The sequence below is a fragment of the Gallinula chloropus genome, assembly GCF_964237585.1.
Source record: "Gallinula chloropus genome assembly, chromosome: 2".
Taxonomy (NCBI): Eukaryota; Metazoa; Chordata; class Aves; order Gruiformes; family Rallidae; genus Gallinula; species Gallinula chloropus.
In genome coordinates this window covers 62411342-62438939 of record NC_140086.1, presented here as the reverse complement: position 1 = coordinate 62438939, position 27598 = coordinate 62411342, and the positions used below count along the sequence as shown (strand labels likewise).

At 39.3% G+C, this 27598-nt stretch overlaps 1 protein-coding gene across 1 annotated transcript; it reads left to right on the top strand.

Annotated features, from left to right (window-relative positions):
• FBXO15 (F-box protein 15) lies at positions 1-22304 on the top strand (the record flags this gene model as incomplete). Its single annotated transcript, XM_084279883.1, has 9 exons — positions 1-98; positions 1259-1363; positions 5435-5677; positions 5954-6163; positions 8057-8186; positions 10552-10634; positions 11782-11927; positions 17813-17937; positions 22035-22304. Exons 1-9 carry the CDS (start codon positions 40-42, stop codon positions 22302-22304), a joined length of 1371 nt encoding a protein of 456 aa, XP_084136009.1. The 5' UTR covers positions 1-39.
• Positions 22305-27598: the final 5294 nt, after the last annotated feature.

The following is a 27598-nucleotide window of genomic DNA, read 5'->3' as shown; positions in this document are numbered from 1 at the left end:
GCCAGGCCTGGGGAATATTCTGAAACTGTAACTGCTGGAATGAAAAGTCTGTATTTGATGCCTTCCATGAAACCAAAACCTAGTTTGTGCATTGAGAGGTGAGTATGCCTTTAGTTTAGGAGTGAGTGTGCACACCATTAAACCATCTTTTGGCTGCTTACAGTTATGATGTTTATGCTTTGGAGATTTCCATGCCAGACAGTCTGAGTTGAAAATATTTGCTTTCCTACTTTGTTGACCTTACAGTGTTTTCAAGCATGGTTTTCCCTCCTTATTTAAACTCCTCTGAAGCATGTGAGTTTTCTGAGTCATACAAAGCCTTTAGCAACTCCTTTGCAAATCACGGGCTGTCGTGTTCCCTGAGAATATGAATTGCTACTGTATTACTTCAGTAAAAAACAGTTTGGAATTAAAACTTCTGATGTTTCTCTTGATGCTTGTTTCTTTGTCTGGAGGGGCTTAGGATGGTTGAATGGCATGAGGGGGGAAGGAGTAAAGTGGCTGCTGCATATTTGCTGCAAGGTAAATGCTTCCCTCCCTTTTGACAGTTTTGACAGTGAAAGGGCACTTTCAGTATACTTGTTTTGAAAATCTGTTAGGCTTCCACGTAAAAACATGTATTATCATTATTATTGTCTCACAAGAGACACAATTGAGGTGTTGACTTTTACAGCAGCTTGTATTTGCAATGATGGTTTTGATGTTACCATACTATAATGCTCAAAAAAGTTAAGAGTATAAAATATGTCTTTTTAAATACTCTGAGGAGTTACTACATGTTACTTGAAGAGTCTGAGTTTTCTGTCTGTTAATACAGAAATCTTGGTGCCTTGTCTCCAGGTTGTGTTGTGGTGTTAGGCACACCTACTTAGACTGGCAGCTGCATTTCAGGCAGCCTTTCAGATTCACAGAGACATGAATGTTCTCAAGATGCCACTCAGCTCTTATTCTGAAGTTCACTATCTCTGTTGCCATAAATGAAAACCCTATGGGACCCCTGAGCACAGATCTATAACTTTTCACATAATTGTGCTGTGCCACTTGAATAGGTTGTGGTGAATTGTTGTGAGCAAATGTTTTAGACAAATCAGAACCCAAACTTTGCCATTGACTCTTCAGGTGAGTTTTGATTTCTGCATTTAGAAACTGGTAGTTTCCACATCTTTGTTTTGCTCTGGTTTGAATTAAAATTGTCATTTTCCCTTTGTCATTTCTGGAGTTTACAGCCAAGTCTAATGGTGTTTCTCTTGTTTTCCAGCATGCCACCAGAAATGCTGATAAAAATACTTAGCTATTTGGATGCTGGGTCGCTGTTGTGTGTTGGTTGTGTGAATAAGAACTTCTATCATCTGGCCAACGACAAGTAAGGAAGAGGGAAGCACAAGTACTAGTCTTAATTGTGGTGGAGTTGAGTTTACCTGAGTTGTAAGTCTGTCTAATTTAGTTTCGCTGATGCTAGAGCACTGATAGACGTACCTACTGCCAGTTACTCTGCTGAAAACGAGCTGCACAGCTCACAGCACCACGTGTTGTGTGGCATTCTGGCTGTGCAAGCCCTGTGAACTTCAGTGGGAGTCACAAGGCAGAAACAAAATACGCTGTTTTGTAATGTTGCTGTTAGCATTTATTGTTTTGTTGTAAAATTTGCACCTAAGTGTTTGCATCCAGATGCACCTGTACAGGCATTTTTGTTCTGGCTATCCTTAGTTGTGTGTAGCCAGTAGAATTGTTCCAGATTTTATAATTTTGAAATCCTGCTTATTTAGCTTTTTTTTTTTTTTTTGGTAGAGAGTTGCATTTAGTCAAGTGATCCATTAGTAGGTTTTATCTGTTGCTCTTTCTGTCAAATCTTGGTGACTTCTAAATGAAAACAAAAGAGACACAGTTAAATACTGACACAGTTTTTTGTAAGTGATGGCTTATACAGAGTTCATAATTTGCTCCTGCTAGTATCATGATAACTTTGTGAAAGGATCAAGAGAAGAGAACCTGGGTTGTATGTGATAACAAGGACACCTGTGCATAACCTTTTTCCTAGGATACTGGTGTATTATTGGTATTCAAATGTGAAAATATCTTTCTATGTAGGAAGTGCTGCATCTGATATTCATCCGTTTCTCACTTGTCTATGAAAACTTGTGCAGTGAATTGCTTAACACTAGCGTTGATACCTTTAGAACTGGTGAATTCAGAAGGAAGGCCATAATCCAAATTTATTTTTTGAGGCTGCCAGCAGATGCATATAGGTGCATAGTTGACAGGAATTCTATATCTTAATAAGTGTTTTCCACTTCAGGATAGTAAGGTGGGATAAAATCATTGTGGCTGTTCAAGGGAAGCTGATTCATTTGTCTCCACCTCAACGATGTCTTCTTCTGTTTTCTAATCCAGACAGAGATAACTGTATGTGCACAAATGGGATTTGAGGAGATACTCTCCCTTATCTAGGAGGCTGACTAGTCCAGTGGGACCAGGTCATTTCTTCCTGCTGGATTTCCGTGGACCTTCTTAAGTCCCTGAATCTTTTGGTGAACTAACAGAAGTTTTAACTGAAGTCCCTGTGTGTCTCTGAGATCTTGGCTTTTAGGCAGACTGTGGTTTTGAGGATATTTCTGCTGCCCTGGGTGTAAGGGATGCTGTTCTTGATGCAGCAGAACAATCAGTGTTTCATTGTGGATACATCTGTGCTGCCTATGTTTCTGGACCCTGCTGCCCGAGCATGTGGCATTATTCTGGCCTTTCATGCTGCCTGAGAAGCTCGGATAGATGGTCTGTCTGAAAGCCTGAGGATTTTGATCACCAGCACAAAGTGCTTGTATAAGAGGGAAGGAGAAACCAGAACACAGGGAAAGATCTTTTGTCCTTGCCCAGGTCTTTTTGCCATTGTGCCTAAGTGATGACTGACATCAGTGCATCTGTGATTCTGGCCTTTGAGTTAGCTGTAAGAGGTTAGGTTGGCGTGTAACAATGTCCAGTAAGAGGCCTTAAGATGAATATTATAATTAAAAGTGCTATATGTCCTACTGTGAAAGAGGCAAACTCATGCTTCTCTGTTGGATGCCTTTTTCATTTGTCTACCTTGAATTCTTATGAAGTTGAGGATGAAGGGGCAGTGATACCTCCCTAAACACTTGTGATTCCAAGTCCCCCTTTTCTCTTCTTCACCTCCTTGCTCTTGCTGAAATTTTGAGCTGCTTGAAGTGATTTCTCATATGCCTGCACCATGTTGCTTTGGGAAAGGAAGAATCATCATGTAACAGATAGTGAGGAGAAGGGTGGTAGGTACTGGTGGCAAGTCGGTCGTCGTTCAGCTCATACTGACAGACACTACCTTCAAAATGCAGCCAATGCCAACTACTAACCCCTGCCTCTTCAGCATCATGCAGCCAGATGCTGAGCATCTCTCCCCATGAAAGAAAGGATCTCTGTCTTGGGAGGGGCTTTAAAGTAAAGAGTTACAGGTGGACATCTTAGTGGACATTTTAGGCTGAATAAGTTGTATGATACGCAGCTCAGTTTCCCCAGATGAAGTGTCTCAAGGACCTCTCTCCTGTTTTCATCCTCCTGCAATTCTGAGCTGCTTTGGAGTTAAATAAAAATATCTTCACTCCCATCAGAAATGTTTTATAGTGTCTGGTATCTGGGTTGTCTTTACTGATCTGAAAATGGAAGTATCTTAAATGTTTGTTTTACGTACCAGATTTTTCTTCACACCTCCCCCTGCCCGCCCCCCCCCCCGCCTCCGGATTCTGGGAAAGGAAAGTTGGAAGCTTATGTTGGCTGTGAACCCCCTTTTACCAGTCATAGAAGCTTATGGGTCTCTGCGTTTTAAGCAGCTTTGACTCACATAATGGCAGTGGGAGATTGTACATATATCTGCAGAGCAGCCGGCTGGAGGAAGGGTTTTGCAAAATTCCTGGGGACATTTGCATCAATAAGGAAGAGCCTGGCTCTCAGCATGTGGGGATTTATTCTCAGCAGTTGATGAAGCAAGAGTGGTTTTCATGGGTAGGAGGCAGTGTGGGATGCATTCAGTCTTTGAATGCTTTAATGCTTTAAGGAGGGGGGGAAATGCGTTACAAAGCACGTTGGTGTAAGTTTGCCTGGGGATAAGAGAGGGCTGATAAAGGTAATCTTGCTGATGAATGGCAGAGAATTTCTCTTGAGATTTAGTTTCTGTTGCTATTAATTTTCTTTAGTGTGGTTATGTAGACGGTGTGGCTAGCAATTTAAAATTAGAAAACTTACTTGAAACCTTTACTCACCAGTGGTTGTTTCAATTCTTGTAGTTTCTTGTACTCAATATTCCCTGTACTGTCCTAGAGATACTGGGGGTGTGGAGAGCAGAAATGCGACCTCATATCTTTTCCTGACAGGAAAGAGCCAAACCTGACTCACTCCTGTTGCATGGTTCTTTGATCTCTTCAAAAAGACTTCTCTTTGCTGAGCTTTTCAAAAGAGAGTGCAGAAGGGACTGATGTGATGGTGGTGTCACCACCAAACATAGGTGATTCTAATTATCCTCCTCCACCTTGCTTTCAGCTGGATCTGCATGAGAAAATTGAGGGGTCCAAATTGTCTTCGTTGAGCAAGATGTATTGAAACACTTTTTTTTTGTGCACTAGCTAATTTTGTGTGAGAAGGATACATCATTGTTTTGGAGTGGATTTTTAAAAAGTAATTTATTTCCAAGAATACAGGCAAGGCTTACATTTTTTTTTTTGTTTTCTCATGATACCATTCTCTCAGATGTGTACTGGTGTGGGTTAGGTGTGGGGGGATTTTGTTTGTTTTTTTAAATCTGCTTCAGTGTAAGGGATAGTCTGTGAAAGAAGTATCAGCATAAGGGGAAGGAAGGCTTTTTGAAAACCAGATACACTGCGGTTGTATTGAGAGGTATAAGACAGTGGGAAGTTCCCAATATCCAATGATCCTACTTTCTAGAGTACTACTCAATGGCATGTTGTAAGAATTAACTGGATAACTTGCCTGTTTTGTGTATGGGGTTTTTTTTTGTTGTTTTTGTTGCAAAAAGTCATAAATGCATCATTTGGTAAGTAAGATGCAGGACATTAAATGTGTTCACCGATTCTGTATTCTTTGAAATAACATAAAAACCCCATAAAAAATACTGACATCTACCATGTTTTGGTTCCTCAGCCCTCATGTTTGCACCTGGGAAACCAACCTGATAGGACCTGGTGGAAGGTCAAAACGAGGAAACATGCACAAGGGTGACTTTGCATTTTCTTGACTAGCTCCTGGGAGGCTGGAGTTTCTGGGCTTCCATACGCTTGGATTTAGGTCACACAGTTTGTGCATAATCCAGGGCTTTATGTTGCTCAGTGATAACCGAGACCTGCGTATAAGAATAATTAGGTAACTCTTCTTGAAATGTACACGGTTTTCCTCTTTATTCTGTTTTTATTTTCAGTGAGATCTGGCTGAAAATTTATTCCAGTTGTTTTCAGCCAAAAAGGACGCTTTGGACAATGAAATCTGAGCAAACAGAAACCGTTTCCTTGGACCATGGTGCTCTACGCGATAGAAAGCCTGGGTACTGGAAGAAAGAATACATCTTGAAACAAATAGCTGCTGTCAAAGCTAGAGTCATGCGACTTGTTAAACCTGTAGATGTTTATACAGGTCTTCCATATAAAAACAAAGAAGCTATGAAGTAAGCAATGCCTTGTCACAGAAGACATTTATTGAAGAACAATGCACAGAATATTAATGGCTTTGGAAATGCTGGGTGGGGATGAGGTGGAAATAGGGCTGTAAAATGTATATCAGAATGGGAAGATACAATGATAGCCTATAAATGACAGCCTGAGAAAGATAAGTAGCAGTCAGTAGAAATCTAAAAACTCTGTTGAAAACATTGTTTAAGTTTTGTCATTTTCAGAATTACTTTTTTAAATACCCTTCTTCCCTCTCAATTCCTAAATAACAGAGCCTCTGGCTTGAGTTGGATAATTGTTCTAAAGGACAAAAATGGAAAGGAGCATGTAATGGAGAAGGCCAAACTGTCATTTAAGGAAACATCTGTTACTATACTTTGGAAGAGTGTGAGTTGGCCATGCCTAGACATCCTGTCAACCCTAAAACTATTTGGAGTTATGCCATTGCTTCCTAACCAAAGCAAAGCTCTCAGCAAGAATGGGTAAGTTTTAACATAGGATTTTTGAGGGTCTTTTTTTAATGTAACCATTGATAAAGTGTCTGTAGGAGCCATCTGATCTAGGTTTGACTTAACAAGATAATTCTTTCTTAGAAATCCTCTCTGTAGCATTTCTTCCAAAGGCTGTGGCCTTCTCTTCATTGGTGGAGCTTTTTAGCAAGAGATAGATGTAATCCAGCAAGCTGTGACATTAATTCATAGGTTCATGCAGCTACTGGCGTGCTAAAGCCTACAAGATGCAGGTTAATAGATCCTGCCCTGAAAAGCTGAAACTGACACTGTAGATACAAATGAGCATGAAACAAACATGTAAATTTAGGAGAATTTAATGTGAGACATGTAGATTGGGACAGTTCATAATGTTTATGTGGCAACAATCACGTAATCAATGTTTCTAACATTGGTTTTCTTTTTCTCTGATAGGCATGTATGTGATTTTAGGGAAGCTGGTGTTTGGCTGCATGTAGAATATTAGTACAGGCATATAAATAAAAATAGTCCACAGCACAATGTGGGATAGGTGTTGTTTTGTATCTGAAGTGTGTACAGTATTTTTCTGGCATTCAGAGAAGTTTAAAATTGTATATTTGAGGTATATATGTGTATATTTGTTGGTTACTATCAAGTAGTTTTCCACATGTGTGCATGGTTTTAGTATGTGCTGTATCACCTACATGCTTCTTACATAAAACCCCTAGCAGTAAAGCTCTGAAAAGAGAGTATTGTCATTCACCCCCAAAAACCACAAGGTTCCTCAAGAAGCAGCCTAAAAAAATGAAGAAAGAGAACTCCCTTGTATAAAGTCAACTGAACAGCGCAGGCTACGAGTCTTGCAGTCAAATTATGTGGGGGGTGTAGTTGTTCCTACCAGGATGATGATTCATACATAGAAAATAATAAAACTTTCAGGCATTTAGTGTATTTATTTCACTGAACTACAAGTTTTTAGAGCTTCTGAATGCTCGTAAAGGTAATGATTTCACGATGATTCACATCAGGATGTTATTAAGAATGTTAAGACTATGAGGAGCTGGTGCAGGGACTTCAGGGAAAATCCTCCTATTTATACCAGCCTGATTGACTTAAAGATGGAAGGGGTTGGTGTCCTGTCCCAGCCCTAAATTACAGTTCGAGGTGATGTGATGAAGTTCATGTTGGCTGCTGTTTTCCTAGCAGTGTCTAGTGGCAAGTGATAGTATTGGGATACTACTGGGAAGTCTAGAAACAGTTTTGAATATAGTGAGAGCCTACATCTGCAAGCATTTGAGAAGGCATTAGTTGTCCATTCTGAATAGGTAACGCAGCCTCCAGTTTCTGCTGTTTTATAGGTCATTAGCTAATAGGGACACCTGTGAAGCATGAAGTTTAGTTAAAGGGTGTTATGGAGCTAAATAGCTTTAATTACAGGCAAAATCTGTAAATAATTTTTCCCAAAAAGAAATCTTCATCTCACAGCAGCTTTTGGTTTATTATGTGTACAGTTTGATGTTTTCCTTGGAATTTTGGTTCTGTAGAGGAAGGATGTAGCTTCTTAGTAGCTTGCTTGATATGGGTAAATATTCAGTGATTCCATCTGGTGACCACATGCTATTAGAAAGAAAGTAATTCTGTAACTGTTTTGAAATATTGGGCAAGAATGGAAGCTTTTCCTCATTTAAGTAGTATTCTGGGCCATCTCACGGTGGCTTATTACCTGCTGGTGTGCTGTATTTGTTCAGAAGTGAAGTTGATGGTTGTGTATGCTGAATGCTTTCAAAACAGTTTTCATCCTGTGCTGTTTGTCAGACTTCACCCTAATTTCATTTTTAACTCTGAACTTCTACATAAATAAGAAGATATAGTCTTGTTGCTGTGTTTTGTCTGTTTTGTTCAAAGACCTCGTCGACGTTCCTTAATTGCTGAATACAATCTTGCTCATCTGACTGAAAGCAGCGTGGCACTCGGTGCTGATAAGCTGGTCCAACTCTTCGGTTTGCATCCAGGACTCTTAGTAGGACTTTGGAAGGTAAGATAACATTTAGTTTCAATAATTTATTATGATTTGAAGAAACGTATTTGTTTGCCTTGTCGTTTGGGATTTGGATTTTTGTGTGAGGTGGGTTTTTGCTTTTTATTTTTTTAAAAATCTTCTTTTTTTCTTTGGATTTTGAAAGATCTTGTCAAAACTAAAAGAAGAAAATAGAGGCAGGGACAGCTAGTTGATGTATTCTGAAGAGTTGTCATAGGAGTGTCTGTCCTTTTAAAAAATACCCAACCACCTCTAACTTAAAAGAACAGTTACATATCATAGTATATTAGTGTGGTGGTTTGACCCTGCTCGCTGCTTCTTGCAGGAGCCACCCCTGCAGCCCCCACCTCCTCCACCAGAACCCTGCCATGCAAAACCACAGTTAGATAATGCAGTCTTCACGTGCCAAACTTTGATATCCTAAAGGCATATTAAAGAGAAAAGTTTGTGGAGAGATGTGCTTCTTCCCTGTCCCCAGCACTCAAAGGGATGAATTCCAACAAAGCAGCTTTGCTAGTTGTTTACTTCAATCTACATCACTAGATAGTCATAGCCTGCTCCAGCAGTAGGAACAGTGTAGGTTGTGCCTGTTTGGGGATATTCAGTTCTTGGTATTGTGTCTGAGTTTAAGAGTCTCTGTAGGCTGTGTGTAGAGGTGGATGTCTTTGGAGAGTAGGGCAGAACATCTAAAGTAGACATCTACTCCAGAGAACTAGACTGAATACACTGGGACCTCAGTGTCTGCCTGAAGTTGTTTAGTTAGGTGCTATGAAAGCACTATCTCAGGGGTTCTGCTCTTGGACTGAATTCAGAGGTTGGCAGCTATTTCTTCCCCCCTGCCATGGTATTGAGGTAAACTTAATATTATTTGGGATTGGCAAGGAACTTTCCTCAGGGAGCCTGCTGCTCTAAACTGTCTCATTTTCAGCTGCAAACTCTTGCTACCTCCAATCTGCACAATCACTAGAGGAACTGTTTAAAACCACAGAAGGAATATATGTTTCACTCTTATTTAAAGGTGTCCCTTTCCTAGGAAACTTGAGACTGGCTGACCTGTGGGAGCCTATTATGGGTTGACTCAATCTGTGGAAAGCTCCAATAAATGAACAGCTGTTTCTTTTGTATCTTCAGAAGTTAAATAGATTTGTGTCCCTGTGGTCTTGCTAGCATGTTACCCCTTCCCTGTTGCTTTTCACACCTGGAAATGGTTCTATCATAGTGAAGTTCCACACAGTTGTTAAGCATCGGGCCTCTCACCTTAGTGTATGCTTTTCCTGCTTACTCTCCTGAACAGCTGTTCTTACTCTCTTCGTGGGCAGAGTAGCATAAGGTGCTTTAACTGTAGATGGGTGTAATAATCATAAATGCCACACATCTTGGTTTTTTACATGTAGCTTAGCTGTGTAATGGAAAGTGCTGGTGCTGGTAGTTTTGGCAGTTGAGGACAGGTTATGTGGGCCTTCAGGCATTTGGATAGACAAAGACTGAGAGGCTGTGTCATTGATAAATCTCTGTCATTGTATGTTGTATAGCCATAATTTTGTACTACAAAAGTTCTGGAGTAGCTGAAAAAAAAAAAAAAAACAAGCCCAGAAAGGTAGGTTTGAATAGGGGATGCCAGGGGATGCCATTTTCTCTTTGGTGACCCTGAGGTGCCCACTTTTCAGGACAGGAAAAGATACTGGCAGTGAATAATTTTGCCACTGTTAAGTGTTGACCACTGTATATATAGGATTTAAAAATGCAATTTTTTTTTTTTTAAGAAAAGCTGAAATCTTAGCAGTCTGTATTCTTGAAGGGAATAGATACCTTTGGCTCTGTTTAGCTCTCACATTGAGCTCTGAAGTTTTCTTTGAGCTCTGTAGGCCTGTAGAAGGTATGTTTTACTGTTTTCCCAGGAGCTAGTAATCTGGTGAAGACATCTGGGTTTTTACTTTGAAATTCAGTATTTCTGTTGAATAGCTCTGTATTCCTCACTGATGTTAGCCCTCTTTGCAAATAGTTCCTTACATACAAAAATAAGCTCGGTGCTTAGGTATTTAGTATTAAGGCCTGTTTGAAGTGGTAAGTAGAAGCTAGAGAAGTACAGTTGATGGATGGCTGCTGCTAACTTTTGCCCTGGCATAGCTTTCCTCATAACATAGAAATGCTGTGATCTTTTATGTACATTCTGTACTCTTGTGAAAAGACAGTTGTGGTTATAGGAGTCTTAAGTGTTAAAGCAAGCCATTGTTAACATTATTACAGTAACTGGCAGAGTAATATGCAGCAGCATTTATCTATGAATTTTAATGCTCAGGAAGACCTTGTGGAGAAAAAGTATTTCCAGATGAAAATACATCTACTTTAATTAACTTTTCAGGAGAAAAATGAAATTGCTTTTGTTATGGTGAGTCTTCATTATCATCAACTTGTTGAGAGAAGTGCTTTGGGTTCTGCTACTGTGTAAGTATTGGTTTCTCCTTTGTGGGCAATAAAGATAACCTTTTGAAAAAGGGTTTGAGTTTTACAGTTAAAATTGGCTGCTGTTAAGAGGTTTATATTTAGGCAGTAATTAACCATTCTAGTTTAATACAAACAACAGTTATGGTAACTACATGCAAAGCTGTAGAAGTATTTCCATACTAAAATGTTGCCATTGTTATACTGTTAAGGAGATAATTTAGTCACACAAGTGTATTAGTACTTGCTGTATTGAGAAAGTTAGAAATACACTGCCCATGCTTTCTCCTCTTTCACAAGAAATCATTTTATTTCTTCTTCCTATCTGAAAGACCTAGAAAAGAGGGAGACATTTTAGAAAGTAGGAAAATAATCTTTAGCTGTGTAAGAGTGGAGAAAAAAAATACAGTAAACTCTTAAGATTCCTGCATTTATCTTTCAATCCCAATGAAAAACTAGCTGGATTTCCTATGAAGTCTTTGTGTATGTGTATTTATTGCAGTGCATAATACCTGTTTATACACTGTTTAAAAAGATGGATTCTTTTTAGCTTTAGATGATGATTTTTGAGACTTATGCCCTTAGCTTTCTGCTTAGATATTCTTGTATCTATTGGTAGTTTTATGTTCCTGCTTTTCACACAGAAGGTAAGACCTAATACTGTTTCCCTTTCTTCTAATTAGGATCCTATGTAGGAGCTGCTCAGTTAGCTCTGGGATTTAGGCTCTTCTGGTCACTTGTGTGCAGTAGTTTCTCTTTTAGGTTAGGCACAGACAAAATTATTCCATAAATGCCATTCTAGAGTCATCTGCATTAGTTGGCTTTTAGATTTGTAGTTAAACCAATGCTTGCTCTTTTATAAGTTGACTGCCACATTTTCTGCCTTTGGCTAGGCTGGACAGCTGACTAGAAGTGTTAGACACTGTGCTAGACAGCTTAAAAGAAGCATGATAAACCAAAGATGTGTTATTTTTCAAAAGCATCCATAAAGAAGAACATTATAATCTTCTAATAACTTTTTCCACTCTTAGTCTCTCCTAAAGTGATAGTCTCAGTGTAGAGCGATTTACAATATCTCTTTCTAGTAAGGAATTTCCCCTTGCTTAATTCCAGTATTATTGGGTTTTTTTGTTTTTTTTTTTTTTTAAAGTCAATATGATCTTCCACCCAATAAACCTATACTGGATGATGTTGACCCAGAATATGGGCTGCATTACTACACTCTGCATCTTGATATGCATGGTTTCAACTGCGCCTACCTGTGTGGAACGTTCAGGAAACTCTTCTGCAGAAAAGGTAGAGTTGGCACAACATTAATGTCTGTTTTGAAATGATCCCTGCTGTTACATTGTACCTCTTCTGTCCAATATCTCTGTTTTAAGGGAAGAAACTGAAATGGATTTTGCAGAGTAAGCTGTGCAGCTGGCCATGTGTGATTTCTTTATATCTGCATGGTGAGCTGTGTGATGGTGTAAGATTGTGCTATGTGAAGTCTACCTGCTTTTACATTGACATAGTGTCAGGCCTGAGATAGAAGTTCTGCAGGTTGTCAGGATGTTTTCATTTGATTCAGTGCTGAGTCACTGATGAAGTGGCACCAGTTTTGGTGCAGGTTGATGTTCCTTACACTTGTATACTATAGAATCATAGAATGGCATGGGTTGGAAGGGAGCCCAGGGATCATAGAGCTCCAACCCCCTGACACAGGCATGGCCACCAGCCTCCAGGCCTGGATCTACACAAGGTTGCCCAGGGCCCCATCTAACCTGGCCTTGAACACCTCCAGGGATGGGGTAGCCACCACCTCTCTGTGCACGCTGTTCCAGCACCTCACCACCTTGTCTGTAAAGAACTTCCCTCTAGTATCTAATCTAAACCTTCCCTCCTTTAGCTTCAATCCATTCCCCCTTGTCCTGCCATTGTCTGCACTTTTAAAAAGTTGATTCCCCTCCTGTTTGTATGTTCCCTTCAGGTACTGGAAGGCTGCAATGAGGTCCTCCTCAGCCTTCTCTTCTCTAGGCTGAACAAGCCCAACTCCCTCAGCCTCTTTTCATAGGGAAGGTGCTCCAGCCCTCTAATCATCTTTGGCCCTCCTCTGAACCCTCTCCAACAGTTCTACATCTTTGGATGTGGAGAGTGAGTTTGTCCTTAAGTATTTGAGTGACTTATTTCTGTAGAAGTCTTCTGAAGGATACTTTAGGTGCATTGACAGATGTGTAGCTTTTGTTTAGCTCAACTTAAGGTTGCCTATTCTGCCACCTTTTCACTCACTAATGAAAAAAAGCAGTAATTGTTTTTAACTGTACTCCTCTTTTTTTTTTTTTTTTTCTTTGGTCTTAGCCTTTCTTTTAATGCTGCATAATTACCCATCCTTGATGTTCATGTACAGCCCAATTTAATAATTCTACCAGGGTTTTGCAAAATATACGGGTGATCTCTCTTTTGACTTAACTTCAACACAACCCTGCCTACAGCTACACAGCTGTCTTTCTGTCAGCAGAGACATATTAAAATAAAAATTAAACACTGTAAATTAATTATTGCCTCCCACTGTTTTTCTGGTAGGTACTAATGAGCCTTCTGTTGATTTCAGAAAATGGTATTTTTGATGAAGACAGTAGAGGGCACTGTTATCAGGCTTGAGTGTTTTACAGTGTTGGCACAGACTTCCCCTTGACTTTTTCTCTTTTAAAATTTGTATTTGATGACTCCAAGAACTGTCATTTAGTCTGTAGGCTTGTGCACACTGTGTTGTAGTCCTTTGAATTTGAAGCACTGTGTTTTCAGATTCCCAAAAAGCTTCAAGCATGAAAGAGGAATACTTACAAGGGTAAAAATTGAGTGAAATTCTGTCCATGTAGCAATAGTAGTTTCTCCTGAGGTGCTGTACAATACAGAAGTCCTCTTTATCCACCACCCACCTCACCCCCCCGGCCCCACCAACCAGAGGGTTGGTGAATAAGGTAAATGTCATGTTTTGTTTTTCAAAATGAGATTTTTATGCTCCTAGCAATACAGCTGTCCCAGAGAAAGGAATATGTGGCCCACTTTTCTTTGTGGGTATCATGTGCTGCTTAGAAGCTACTTCTGTTAAAAATTAAGCTAATGGTTATGCAGATTGTAGGCAATGTCCAGAAGCAATGGTTGTAGTGCCATCTCACTTTGCTAGTTAGAGAATCTGTGTTATGAACATGAATGTTTTCTGAACTGTTTTGGTTTTGTGGCCTTTAGCTGTGTGATAACCACTGGATTCTGCTCACACAGGACATCACCCAGCTAAATGGTTCTGCAGGCAATAAGCTCATTTGTCATTTAGTCCCTTCATGTACTTGCACAGTAATTCCTTTTGGAAAATGCTTGATTTCCTCCATAATTTCTGATAAAAAAATGATGTGGTGAGGCAGCTTATGGCTGTCTGCTGTCACATACCTTCACAGCAGTTTGTTGTTCATTTTGCTCTTTCTGGTATACATGGTGTTTCTGAGTGTGGCCAGCTGTGTAGGTTTGTATTTGATGGTTTACACTTTGTTTTTTGTCTCCCTTCTAATGATGCTCTTTGTCCCTTTCTGTGGGAGGGCTCTAAAGCATGGAGGTCTGTGACATAGTGAGAAGTCTGTCAGTTCCTTAGAATTCTTCACCCAATCCAGATCTATTTTGAATTATGGATGTGATGTGCCAATGGCAGTTCCCACAACCTGAGACACACATCAGTTGTCAGCTGTTATCCTGAGGTTTTACTTATTTATTTCTGTTAGGAAGTTGTTGACACTCATAGGCTACCAGGGAGGGCTCGTTTGCTGTTCTGCAGAATAACCGATTCATTTGTTCACATTTGGTTTTGTTTTTGTCTACTTTTTGTTAGTGCTCATGAATGTTGGGCTTCATTGTGCTGCTCTGTTTTCACTTCTTCCTGCAAATTGGCATTAAAAAAGTTGTGTCATGCTTCATTGAACCAAGTGGATGGAGTATATATGGCTTCAGACTTTTTTTTTTGTTATTAATACTTGCACCACAGTAACTAGCTGTCTTGACACCCTGTTTTGGCTCTGGTTTAGCATTTTATTTTATGCTTCCTGCAATTTAAACAGAATTGGTAATATGGTCTTCTTGACAGATACTGTAGGGTGAATATGCTAAATACTTTCAAATTGATGTGAATCTATTAGAAAACTTTCCTTGTCTTCAGGAAGCTCTGACAGGCTTTTCATATGACTCACAGAAGCCATGAATACTACATCTAGCTTTTAAATAAACATTCTTGACATGTATTTATCTAGGTTTTAAACTTTTAAAGTATAGTTTTATAGCCATATGGCAGTCTTGAGGTTTGGCTTTTCAATGTTAGTCCTTGTTGATGTACGTTGATGTGTTGTGCTTGCAAGATTTGATGGGGTGATTGTGTTTTGTGTTTAGAGAGCTTTTAAGATTTGTTTGTAAAATACCACATCATATATTTGAGTTGTTTTTGCTTCATCTTGAAGATTGATTTGCAAGTTTAAATGACCATTTCAGCACAATAAGGCTGGAAGTTGCCACCAGAATTAGTGTTAAGCACAGCCTTCCCTGTGACAATAACAATCAAATTACAACTTTCAACAAAGGCTTGGTTAGCAAAAGAAACTCACTTGGCTTTTAGCTGAAGTCGGTGCCTTTGAGCTATTGTGCTATTTGTTTCTTTCCCCTGAGATTTGTCTGCATGATATATGTTCTGTATTGGTATGCCCTTTATTTTGAAATACTTGTTTCTTGTGATCTATACTGATTAAAGGGCTGCTTTGCTGCTGTACATGTCTTGCATAAACTCTGGGCTGTAAATATTACAAGGGGACAATTAAATGAATTCTAGATCAGGCTGAAGAAAGCCCTGTCCAATTTGCTTCCTTCATGCTTCCCATAGTATGCTTAACGTAGCTTGCTCTGCCCTTTAATTTCCTTTTTCCTATTTGTTGGGGATGAGGAAGGGGAGATTTCAGAGCGCTTCAGCTTCATGATAACTTATAGGCATACTTGTTTCTTTCTTCTGGATATGAGGATTGCAGTGGAGCTTTTATAATAATAATATTAAAAAAAGAAGTTATAACTATTGAATTAACTTAGCCATGAATAATTAGCCTTCAGACTCCTGGTCTGTGTCGCCTCTTTCCATTCTGGCTTAAAGTTACACCTTAGCTAAGTGACCCAGCTAGCCGTGCAGTGGTTTGTGTTATTAATGTCATGCAATAGTAGTCATGTCCTGGACTTCATTATTTTATTAGCAGTCTGCTTTTTTCAATCTCTTTTTATTTCATTAAAATTTTCATTTGTTTTGAATGAATGGTAGGACTAGCAGCTTAATTTAAGTCTGAACTGCAGATAACAGAATAGTCTTTTGGAAGAAATGCTTGTTGACTGGTGTTGTTTAAAGTCTCCTGTATAAAAGCTCAACTTTAACTGCAGGTTTTCAGTGTTCACTCAGTAAAGCTTGACTATAAAATGTTTTTTCTCTTACCTGAAATCATGTAATTGGATTTAATTTACTGAGGTTTTGAGCTGAACCATTTGGGTGGTAGGGATGAACTTAATGACCTTTTTTTGGTACTTTGAGGTGTATCCTGAAAGTGAATTATGCTATGCTTTCCTCACTGAGTTCTCTGGGATTTCAATGCAAGGACAGTGGGTATCACTGTCTGGAGTAATGCATTTTCCTTCAACTATCCAAAATATTTTCTGGGCATAGTCATGCTGGTGCCACTGTATTTACCTTCCTATTCCAGACAGTGTCTGTACTGACAGAGAACAGGAGCAGCAGTTTTTTCATGTATTGTGCTGCTTTCTCCACACAGTAAGGATTCTTGGTGAGCCATGTCTTTCCAGCATTGGTTTGTGGCCAGGTGTCTCTTGGGAGTTGCTTGGTCCCATAGTACCAATTCAGCGAAGCTTATGTGGGAACCTGTGGGCTCTTTCTCCCTTTGCCTCCATCTGTCTGCCTTAAACAGCCACCAGGCAGAGGGTTTTGCTGCTCCTTCACACAGACTTTAGCTTCCCAACTCAAAGCCAGCCTGTCTGATACTCCTTTGCTCTTCTTCTGCCTCGAGCTGCTGCTTGTGCTTGATTGAAGGAGAACAGGCAAAACACTTCCCTCTCTTTTTTTCCCTTTTGCAACTTGCATCTTAAACCTCTGCAAGCCCCCTTTGCTTATCATCCACTATCCAGGGCCTGCCACTGGATCCTAACAAGCAGTATTCCTTCTCTTCTTTCCTGTCTGTCTCTTGTAAGTGCTAGATACTTTCTTTCCTTTGATGTCTCAAGTGCTTTCGTTTGCTCTTTTAAGTGAATGTCTCTTGTTCAATTTGTTTAAGCCATGTCCTACTAAGAAGTTACTTTGTGTCTTTTTTTCAGCCAGAGATCTTGTTTGTTATGACGTGCCTCAAATTATAATTAGAATGTTGGACTCCCTGGTTGACTTTCCCCCTCCAATAACAAGGGAAAAAGAGCAGTTTTAGAAAGATTGATCTCTTCTGGGGGGAGAGGGAGACTTAATATGGTTATGTGTAGTAATTAAAAAAAAATCACAAAGAAATCCTAGTAATTCTGTTAAAAAAACCAATGCAAGTAAGCCTTTGGAGAGGTATTTAAGAAGTGAAAAAACCCATGATTTAAACACTGGATTCTAATAAAGGCATAATGCTTTTCAGTTTAATTGATAAAATATCCTTTCCAGAGAAGATTGAGATCTAGTTATTGTTATACCCTGTTGTATAGGGTTGAGTTACTAGGCAGATCAGAGAGATTTTTAAAAAATGGTTGGGGTCTGTGGGGGCTGTTATTTCATGTTATTTCATGTTTTACATGCTGAGCTTGACTTTTGGGGAGTGGGCAGTGAAGGCAGCACTGATGGCATGAAGTTGAAATACCGAACTTGGAATTTACTCCTTCCGTTCCTTCCATCCTTGCATAATGCCTTTAGGTGACATTTAGATGTTCATACTAAATTACTCCACTTTTTTTTTTTTTTAGCTGCTGCTTCTACTTGAATTCTCTATAATGTGCTTGATATCTAGCTGTTGGTGTGTGTCAGGGCTCTTGATTGTTGAGTGGGAGGAATCTGAAGGCATGGAGAGAAGCAGAGAGAACATTTACGGTGTACTTGGGCTTGGTTTGATTTGTAGTAGTATAATTTCATATATTATTAATATTTTCAGGTGACATTGAAGATGGATATTTGAGGCTCACAGTTGTAACCTTAAAGGATAATAGAAAGCACTTGCCTCTTATTGGGACAGTTGGCTTATCCTGGGAAACAGATGTGTTTAAAGGCAGCGTAAAGGTCAGTCAGGAATACTTTTTGTTTCTTGAAATGCTTATCTCAAAACAGAATTATGCTTATGTATCCTAAATATGCTATTTTTTAAAAAATAGTTTTATTTGTAGAAGTTTTCTGTAACTAGGAAAAAGCTCAATTAGAATATTGCCAAAATTATGTGAATTTTGAGGAAAATGTTTCATCCTTTCTGTCTTAAGAATCTAGATTGATAGACCCATTTGCATGTGTGGTGACTGCAGTGCTTGTTACTCACCAAAGATGCAGTGAATGACCAACGCTGCTTGGAAATGCTGGGCAAAAAATGTACTGCAGATGTGCAGTACATCTGTGGGGGGTTGGTTTGTTGGTTTTGTTGGATTTTTTTTTTTCAGGTAATAAGTCTTGAACCTCTGGGGAAATACTCTTGTGGTTGTGTTGTAGCATGTATGCACAGTGAGAGGTAGAAACTGTTGGAGAACGGTAAAATGCTGATGGACACAAACTACAGCCTGCACTCCTGCAGTCAGCAGCTAGCTCTTCACTCATGTACCTGAGTCAGCTGGATTACCGGTTGTGTACTTTAGGGGAATCGTCAGTTGTTCTCCTGTAATTCCTAGAAAAATTATTTTAATGTAAGTTTGATAGTAGTCCTGTAGATTTTGCATAGTAGTGAAGGCACATATTTTTAAATGTACTTCAGCTGCGTGAATATGGTACCAAAAATCCTGATAAATTAACTTAAGCACTACAGAAGAATTATCTGGTTCAAGCCTTGATTATGATTTTTGGCACTTACTTTGAAAAAAGTAAAAATGAGTGAAACTCATTTCTGTTAATTCCACATAAGTGCAGAATGGAGTTCTGTTTGGTAATGTAATATTTTGATCAGACATGGTTGTTTTATAGGTTACAGTGTCATCCAGCTTACCTAAGCAATGACAAATACTGGTCTTAATTTTCTTGTTAATCTACTAGTGTCTGTTTACAAAAATGGGTTTACCAAAGGTATATCCTGTCAAACTAACTTGATCATCTTCTATGACAAGGTGACCTGCTTAATGGACAAGGGGAAGGCTGTGCATGTGGTCTACCTGGACTTCAGTAAAGCCTTTGACACAGTTTCTCACAGCATTCTGACTGAGAAACTGGCTGCCACTGGCCTGGACAGGTGGACCCTCAGCTGGGTTAAAAACTGGCTGGATGGCCGGGCCCAAAGGGTGGTGGTGAAGGGAGCCAAATCCAGCTGGAGGCCGGTCACGAGTAGCGTCCCCCAGGGCTCAGTCCTGGGTACAGTTTTGTTCAACATCTTTATCAATGACCTCGATGAAGGGATTGAATGCTCTCTCAGTAAGTTTGCAGATGACACTAAACTAGGAGGAAGTGTTGATCTGCCTGAGGGTAGGGAGGCTCTTCAGAGAGATCTGAACAGACTGGACTGATGGGCTGAGACTAACGGGATGAAGTTTAACATGGCCAAGTGTAGAGTGCTGCACATGGGACATAACCCCATGCAGTGCTACAGGCTGGGGGAGACTGGCTGGAGAGCTGTCAGGAAGAGAAGGACCTGGGGGTGTTGGTTGACTGAAGGCTGAATGTGAGTCAGCAGTGTGACCAGGTGGCCAAGAAGGCCAATGACATCCTGGCTTGTATCAAAAGTAGTGTGGCCATTAGGTCTAGGGAAGTGATTGTGCCCCTGTACTCGGCATTGGTGAGGCCGCACCTCAAGTACTGTGTCCATTTCTGGGCTCCTCACCATAAGAAGGACATTGAGATCCTTGAGCGAGTCCAGAGAAGGGCAACCAGGCTGGTGAAGGGGCTGGATGGCAAATCCTATGAGGAGTGGCTGAGGGAGCTGGGGATGTTTAGCCTGGAGAAGAGGAGGCTGAGGGGAGACCTTATCACTGCCTACAACTACCTGAAGGGAGGTTGTAGAGAGGTGGGCAATGGTCTCTTCAGCCAGGTGACAGGAGATAGGACAAGGGGAAATGTCACAAAGCTGTGCCAGGACAGGTTGAGATTGGATGTTAGGAAAAAGTTCTTTACTGAAAGAGTTGTTGGGGCCTGGAACAGGCTGCCCAGGGAGGTGGTTGAGTCTCCATCCCTGGATGTGTTTAAAGAAAGGGTAGATCAGGTACTTAAGAGTTTAGCATAAGACAGGAACCATTGGACTTGATGATCTTAAATGTCTTTTCCAACCTTGTAATTTTGTGTTGGGAATATCAGCTACAGTTGAGCATGGATTACAGTATCTATTCAGTCCTCCTTCTCTAGTTGCTCATGGCAATTTATTTCCTTCAAATTCCCTGTTTACATAGTGACAAGCTTGTTCATGTGCATTTCTTAGTTCCTACTAAGCCTTTTTGAATTGGATGTTTGCTATCAAAAGAACAACAAATCCTTCCACTGTGTGTGTTAATAAAAATATTCTATGTTGGTCATTTAAAGGTATTCATGCTAACAGGAAAATAGTTTTAAGGCAGTTGTTTGCCATCTTTCTTTAATTACCATGAATGTTAATTGAGAACTGTAATGCAGAATTGGTGCTCCTTTGAGGCTACCAAAAAATTTAAGATTTCAATTTTTTTTAAATTTAAATTTTATGGTGTATCCCATTTGATTAGAATTATTTGCATGCTTAAGGTTAGTGGAGTTTTAGCACATAAATACAGAATATGCTTCATTTCCTTGAAAAGCATACAGCAGGAGGTAGGAAATCTTTGGCTTTTAAGATAAAATTTTCACACTTAAAATATGTGAAGGCCAAAGAAAATCAACCACAGCAGCAGAACATGCCATTACATCAAATTTATTTGGATTTTGTCCAATCCTCTAAAGAAAAAAAAGGGGATTTTTTTGGCACTTTGGGGTATTTTTTATAAGAAAAAGTAATCACTGAAGTACAGATAGTGGGTATTACTTGCAAAGAGAAAACCCCCCAATGCTCAAGGACACCCTGCTTTACTTATTATAATTGTCCTTTGATATGTAAGATACTAGACCATAAAATAGTAATTCTTTCTTATTTCAAGTTAAGTTGTAGCTCATATAAGTTACTTGGTTTGAGTTTTGTATTTTCAACATAGTCTACAGTAACAAACCTATGAAAACTGTATGTGTCACATTGCCTCTTGTGTCTGTGCTACCTGCTCTGCATTGTTGGATTGAGATACAGCAATAGCAAAAGAAATGTTAGAGCCACAGCAGTGCAAAATGTAGCACAGTGAAAGGAAGCATTCCAAACTGGTTTACTTTGGCATGGAACATGCAACGTTGATTTGTTTATGCTTTTGGAGTATATTATATTCCTGGAAGTGATGCATATATACAGCATGATGAAGCTAATCTGATTCACGTAGTGATTCAGAACTCATGAGAAGGGGTAACAGCTGATATTAACAACGACACACAACCCATATGCTTTTATGGCACCTCTGAAACCCATCAGTTTGTAACTGCCCAAGAACTGGCATCCTGACTTTAGCATTATAAAATGATGTAATTCAGTAGGGTTGTAATGAAATGCTTTCAAGACTTTTAAAAAGGAAGATTTCTTCAATGCATAGAAAGATATATTAATACTACTACCTTTTTGGGAATGGAAGCTTCCAGCCATTCAAAAAGGGCTGCATGGCTTTCATTTATAGCTGGCATGTAAAAGGTGTTTTTTGTGTGCGTGCACTGCCTCAGGGGTGGTCTCTTTGAGTATGTTTGCAAACATTGCTGCATCCACACAAGTTTAGCATCAGTTTAAATGTAGGTTTCTTTCTTATGTTGAAAATGACTACCTTTATTTGCATGGTAAGGTAACTAATTATTGAGAAGCACAGAAGGTAAAGGCTTAAAAAATGTTCAAGAAATAACATCTGATTTGGGTATGCAGCGCAACCTCTTCAGCAGTTTGTGATGTCTGTATGTTGCAATTTGATTTCTGTGGGAAACTTCTAAATAAGTACTTGTTGCTTTACAGCAGTTAGTGGAGCACTATCAATTAAATTTTTATTTTTCAGTCTTCATACCAAAAATTGCTCTCTGAACCCTTGATATTTCTCCTAAAATCAGGGACAGATCTACTTATTGTGCCACGGCATAGGGAAATAATCTCTTCTGCTTGTTGCTTGTAGGACTGCTTTGTGATGGATGTTACTCTTTTGGATGAAACTGGAAAGCCCTTCTGGTGTTTCAGTGCCCCAGTCCACATGGAACTGACTTCCCAGGCATCCAGCCTTTATGACTACATGGGTCCTGTCTATACCACAGACTATGCAGATACAGAGGGTAAAATCTGTGTTGAGTTGGTGTGGTTGGAAGAAACCAAGGAGTATTTAATAGTCAATTTGGTGCTTTACATAAGCACCAAAAAGGTAAATAACTGGTATGGGACAAATTACTGACTTAACTGGGTCACTAATTTTCTTGCTTTAAAAAAATCCAAAAAGCAAAAAAACATGTTAAACTTTTGGTATTTACAGTTGACAGCAGTGAGCAAGACTGTTCCTGCAGGTTCTGTGCCTTTCCGTTGTTCAGTAACGACTGCAGTTGCATGATGTTTTTTTCTTAATTGACATTGGAGGGATTGAAGAGGCATGTTGATATAAATCGATGCTTTTCTTCCCTGATGAACACTGTGTGGTTAGTCTGTTACTGGGTATAGTGAAATTATTTTTAAGAATATTTCTTTTTATCGATACTCGTTACTGGGGTTAATGAATTGCTGCTCGCGAGAGCCATCCTGTGGAGATGCCTTACCTTATATAAGCTACACTGGTTTTGAGAGCATTGACTTTTATGGCTAGTAGTAAACCAGCATGTGTGCTGTTCCCTTCAGATTTGTTAGAATGCTGTTGGTAAATAACAGGTTTTAACAGGTTTTGTTAAATGCAGCAATAGGGTTTTTTGTTTCCACAACGTACTTCACTTAAAACCTCTGCTAGAATACATTTGAAAGGTAGACAGGAAGTCACAGGTCTGAAAGGCATGGCAGTTAAGGCATTTATTAAGAAAATCACTTTTATTACTTATTATGAAATTTAATTCCTGTCTGTTTTGTTTTCCCACGTCCTAATCTTCTCTCTGATCTGCGCCTAGATACTTGCCTCATGTATTGGTCTGTGAATAAGTATCCCAATTACAGGCACAGCTGAGCTGGTGTCTGCTCTTAATGAACTTGTGTAAGGTTCAGTTGTTTTGGAAACAATGTGTATCTGATACAGTTTATCTAACAATAAATATCCATATAAAAATGGAATGCATTTGCCTGATCTTTCAGACCCCTTGAGGTAACTTTAGCACCAAATCTTCTAGTCCCTGTAGGAAAAAAATTAAATGGCAACACAGTGTGTCACCAACAGATAATATTGTGTGCTACAGCAAATTTGTGTAGCTTCACAGAACTCTTTTAAGAAAAAAGCACAACTGTAGTTTTGACTTCTATGACTCTATTATGGTAGGGATTTCCTTAAAAGTAATTTCTCTATTCACTTCTGTATATTAACTGTTCCATGCAAGCAATATTTGAATGGGAGAACACTTGTGCTCTACACTACAAAGAAATTAGGAGGGAGATCTATACTACAGAGAAGGGTTGTTTCTTAATGTAACTTTCAAAGATGATGAAGTTAAGGCTGATAGAGTTCTAATTTGACTTTTATAACCTTGCCTAATGAAGAAATGGAAATATTTCTAAGTTTGGTGGTTAGCCAGTGTAAAAAGCATGATCAGCTGCGTTCTGCCTGCTTTCTTATTGGCTGCTGCTAATGGTTAGGATCCCTTGAACTAATATAAATGTTTTGACAAGTGGACTGAGTGATGAATACCAGAACAACAGATAGATGCTGAAATACATGCTGCTCAGATGAGTGGGTAGTCAGTCAAGATTTAACTTAGTCTGAAGTAAGACTTCGAGGGACCACCTTTAACAAGGAAATGGTAGCTCAGCCCCAGAGTCCTGTCAGTCATTGCCCTCACTGCTAAGCCTGTAAACAAAGATGTACAATTAGTCTGGCTGCATTGATCCTTTGAAATGTGCAAGTGTGCTCTTTGACCTGCTGGGAAGCTGCCAAAGTCAGTGGGCACCCGGCAGCAGTAAAATGGTAAGAGTTCTGTCACTGCTCATTCTAGCTCAATTTTTGTTGCATCTCCAATGTGTCTTTAACAAACAAACAAACAAAAACCCCTTCCTTTTCTTTAAAATCTTAATTTCAGTTTCTAAAGGCATTTGTCTGTAATTGAATGTTACATAGAGAATCGTGGTGTTGCTGTTGGAAATGAACAAGTGAGTATGCTGACCCTACCCTTATCGTACTCCAGTCTAGAAGCCTGAAACTTTACTAACCGAATTAATGAGGAAGAGGGTAAGTTTTTAGCAGCACAGTCAACCTAAAACATGATGCAAGGCATAGCAGAGTTTCCTCAGGCTATTGCTAACTTCTGACATTCATAAACACGAATGTGTATATGCAGCAGATCCAAGCAAATGGTGGTTCTGAGATCACAAAAAATGGGCATAACTGTTGCAGAGCTGTTGTGTATCTTCACTGAATTAACAGGACCATGATCTTCTCTTTTTTTGAAGATATAAAGACTACATATCCAATTTTACCCCTTCAGATAGGCCTGAGATTGACCTAAACCTGCTGTAGTATTCTGCCAACTGCGCTTTAATTTCATCTGACAGTTGCTTTTAATTTACACAGCAGAAACAAATTCAGTAGCTACTACCTGCATGATCAAGCCTGGAAAGTTATGTGTTCTTCATTCAAGATTCCATTTCTTCAGCTCCTGTCTTCCTTTGTGTGAGAGAGGACATATGCTGAACCTCCACAAAGAAGAACAATGACCTTAGGGAACTGTGCTGGTCCTTTTCATGACAGAAAATATCACCTGTTCAAAAAAAGGTAGTTTTCATCTTCAGCTACTCTTCTGCCAAGTCCATTCTTGACATACAGGTGGTAGGATGAGTTGCATGTCCCTGTCTGTGGTAGAAGATTCTTGTGGAATAAAAGACAATTGCTGGGACAGACAGGGAGAATGGAGACACCAGGGGAAATCTGCTCCTTAAAAGACACAACTGGTCATGACACTAAGCCTTAACACCACAGTTTTTTTCTTAATGCATCAGGATTTCTTGCAACTGCTTTTAATGATTTTGTTAGCATTCCATACGGAAGACAGGCCAATGTCTTTGTTGTAATTGCATCATTGATCAAAGTAGTAGGATAGTTTCTCTGAGAGGAAGTATAAGCACTTGTAAATGGAGAAAAAAAATTAAGAAGTTAAAGATTTTACTTGCATCTGTGTGCACTTCAAGGGCCAACTCATCCAAGTAAAAAGAGAGTAACTACCAGCAACTCTTCAAGGTGTGTGTTTAAGTACTCTGCAATAAATAGAGTTCTGGTATTTTTTAAAGGGTGATTTACCTCGTAGGCAGGCATAAAACCAGTACTTATGTTTGTTTTATTGCAAATATAATAGTTCTCATTTAACATAATGAGTTTAAATTGCATTGAAAAGGAATCTGTTAGTATGAAAGAGTGATTTAAAGACAGGGCTTTTATGAGATTATTCCAACGGTGGAGCAGTTGTCCTTTTTAATAGAACTACATCTAAATGTTAATCCTGACATTTGTCATTGTTTTGCCAGATGTCTGCTGTGTACCTAAGTGCAGAGGTACATGTAAATGGAAAATGTCTTCAGTGAGCAATTCATTAATATTCTTGGGAATTAATGTGGTCTTCCATTGATACAAGCTGGAACTGTGTTTGTTTGTATCAGTGGAAGAATTGTCCTTAATATAACACTGCCACTCTGGGGTCATTGCTCTTTACTGTAGTTGACTTTCTTTAGGGGGAAACAAACAGCACCTATGCATTTCTGAAGTCTTTGTAGTGTAGGCTAGTAATCATGACTTTCTTTCCTTCAAAATGGCATTTCAGTTGTTTTGGTTTTTCTTCCCATCTTTCTGCAGCTGCCATTGGAGAAATAGCTCCACTCTCGTGACGCGTGCCTGTTCCAGTGCGCACGTGATGCGTGCAGGTCAATACAGAAAACAGCTCTATGCTGGAAAACCTCATCACAGATGCTTCTTTTTAAAATTTGTTTTACCTGCCTGGCCTCTCCTTCCCAATTTAGCAGGCATGTTTTGATTTGCATTCCTCCCTTAGATATTTAGATACGGTCTTGATTGTGCTGGAACTGCTGTTGTGTGCTTGCTTTATGAGACAAGAACTGTCAGGTTCTAATTTTTTTTTTAAGTTCTGCTGTGTGGCTGTCTGATCCTAGTGGTTGTGTTTTTGGCAATAATACATGCATGGCATAAGGATACCATGAGATGAAACGGATTAATACAGTTTCAGATGAAGAATCCAGACCAGTGATCTGGCTGTATGTCTTACTGTTGCTGGACAGTAACTCATCCATGTTTACAGCCTCCCTCCTATATACCAGGTGTTCCAGCACATTCAAACAGTTGGGTGGAGATTTAGGTGAAAGTGTTTGCCCCCCTGCCTGACATACTACTGCAACTCAGGTCATATGCTGTGACTCCACTACGCTGTAATAACTGAATCTGAGCACAAATACAACCGCATTAGAAACTGCACAGAGAAATTAAAATGAGAACAAGCAGTGGGCTCTAATCCCTGCTTGTGTGTAGTGAGTTAGAAGGGCATTAATATGGAAAGTTAATTTTTGTTGTTGCTTTCTGTCTCTTGCTTCCACTGTAAAGCAGAACTGGAAATGGTGCAGCAAAGCAAACTAGTGAGCTTTGTGTGGTGAGAAAAAGTTTGTTGTACTGAAAGTCAAAGCATTGCTTATTCTGTCTTGCTTAAAATTTTAAACCATTTAGGAGTCTTTCAGGGACCTTTCAAAAAGAAAGAAAAAGGAATAACGTTACTTTGTGTCAATGCTACTTCAGTTGCAGAAGTTTATTCATAAAGTTGAAAACTGCAAGGCTTTTAAATACACCAAAGAAAACTGAAATGGGAGTTACTCTTCTGAGGTTTGTTGCCACCTTTGAAAGAGAAATGAACCTTTTGAAGAGAAATGCACTTAGGACTCAGATACTGGTCGAGTGTTAGTAGGTAGAACTGCTTTTGTTTGGCATACAGACCACTTGGAATGCATGTTAATATTTTGTTTCTCTCCCAAATCAGTCATGCACAAAGTTAAATTCAGCTGTCTTGATGAAATCTTACCCCAAAAAAATGCAAGGTAGGGAAGAATGTGTAACAGTTATGTAATATCCTGTTTAAGCACTGAAATACCATGAATCAGTTTAGTCTGCAGGGATTGGAAAGTATTTAAACAAAAGTCCATCATCAGCAAACGCCTTGAGCTAAGGCAAACATGTAGCTTATCAGGGTTCAGCATCGTCAATACTTCTTCCTTATCAAGGACAAAAAATAGATTTTTACAAATATGCTGGAAAAATCCCTCTTGATGGTCAGAAAAATCTGGAAATAATGAGCAAAGATAAAAATTGCATATTTAGAAATGTAGTGAAAACTCAACTTCTGGAAAAAAATCTGGAAAAACCATGTCACTGTTCTTGTGATCATCAATGGTTCTTTGTTCATTGTTCTCTCATGTTTTTTATGACATGTTGATTTACAACTTTTGCTTTCTTTTTTTTTGTGAGAAATGTGCAAGGAGAGGTGTCTCTGTGTACCTAGTTAAAACATTTAACCA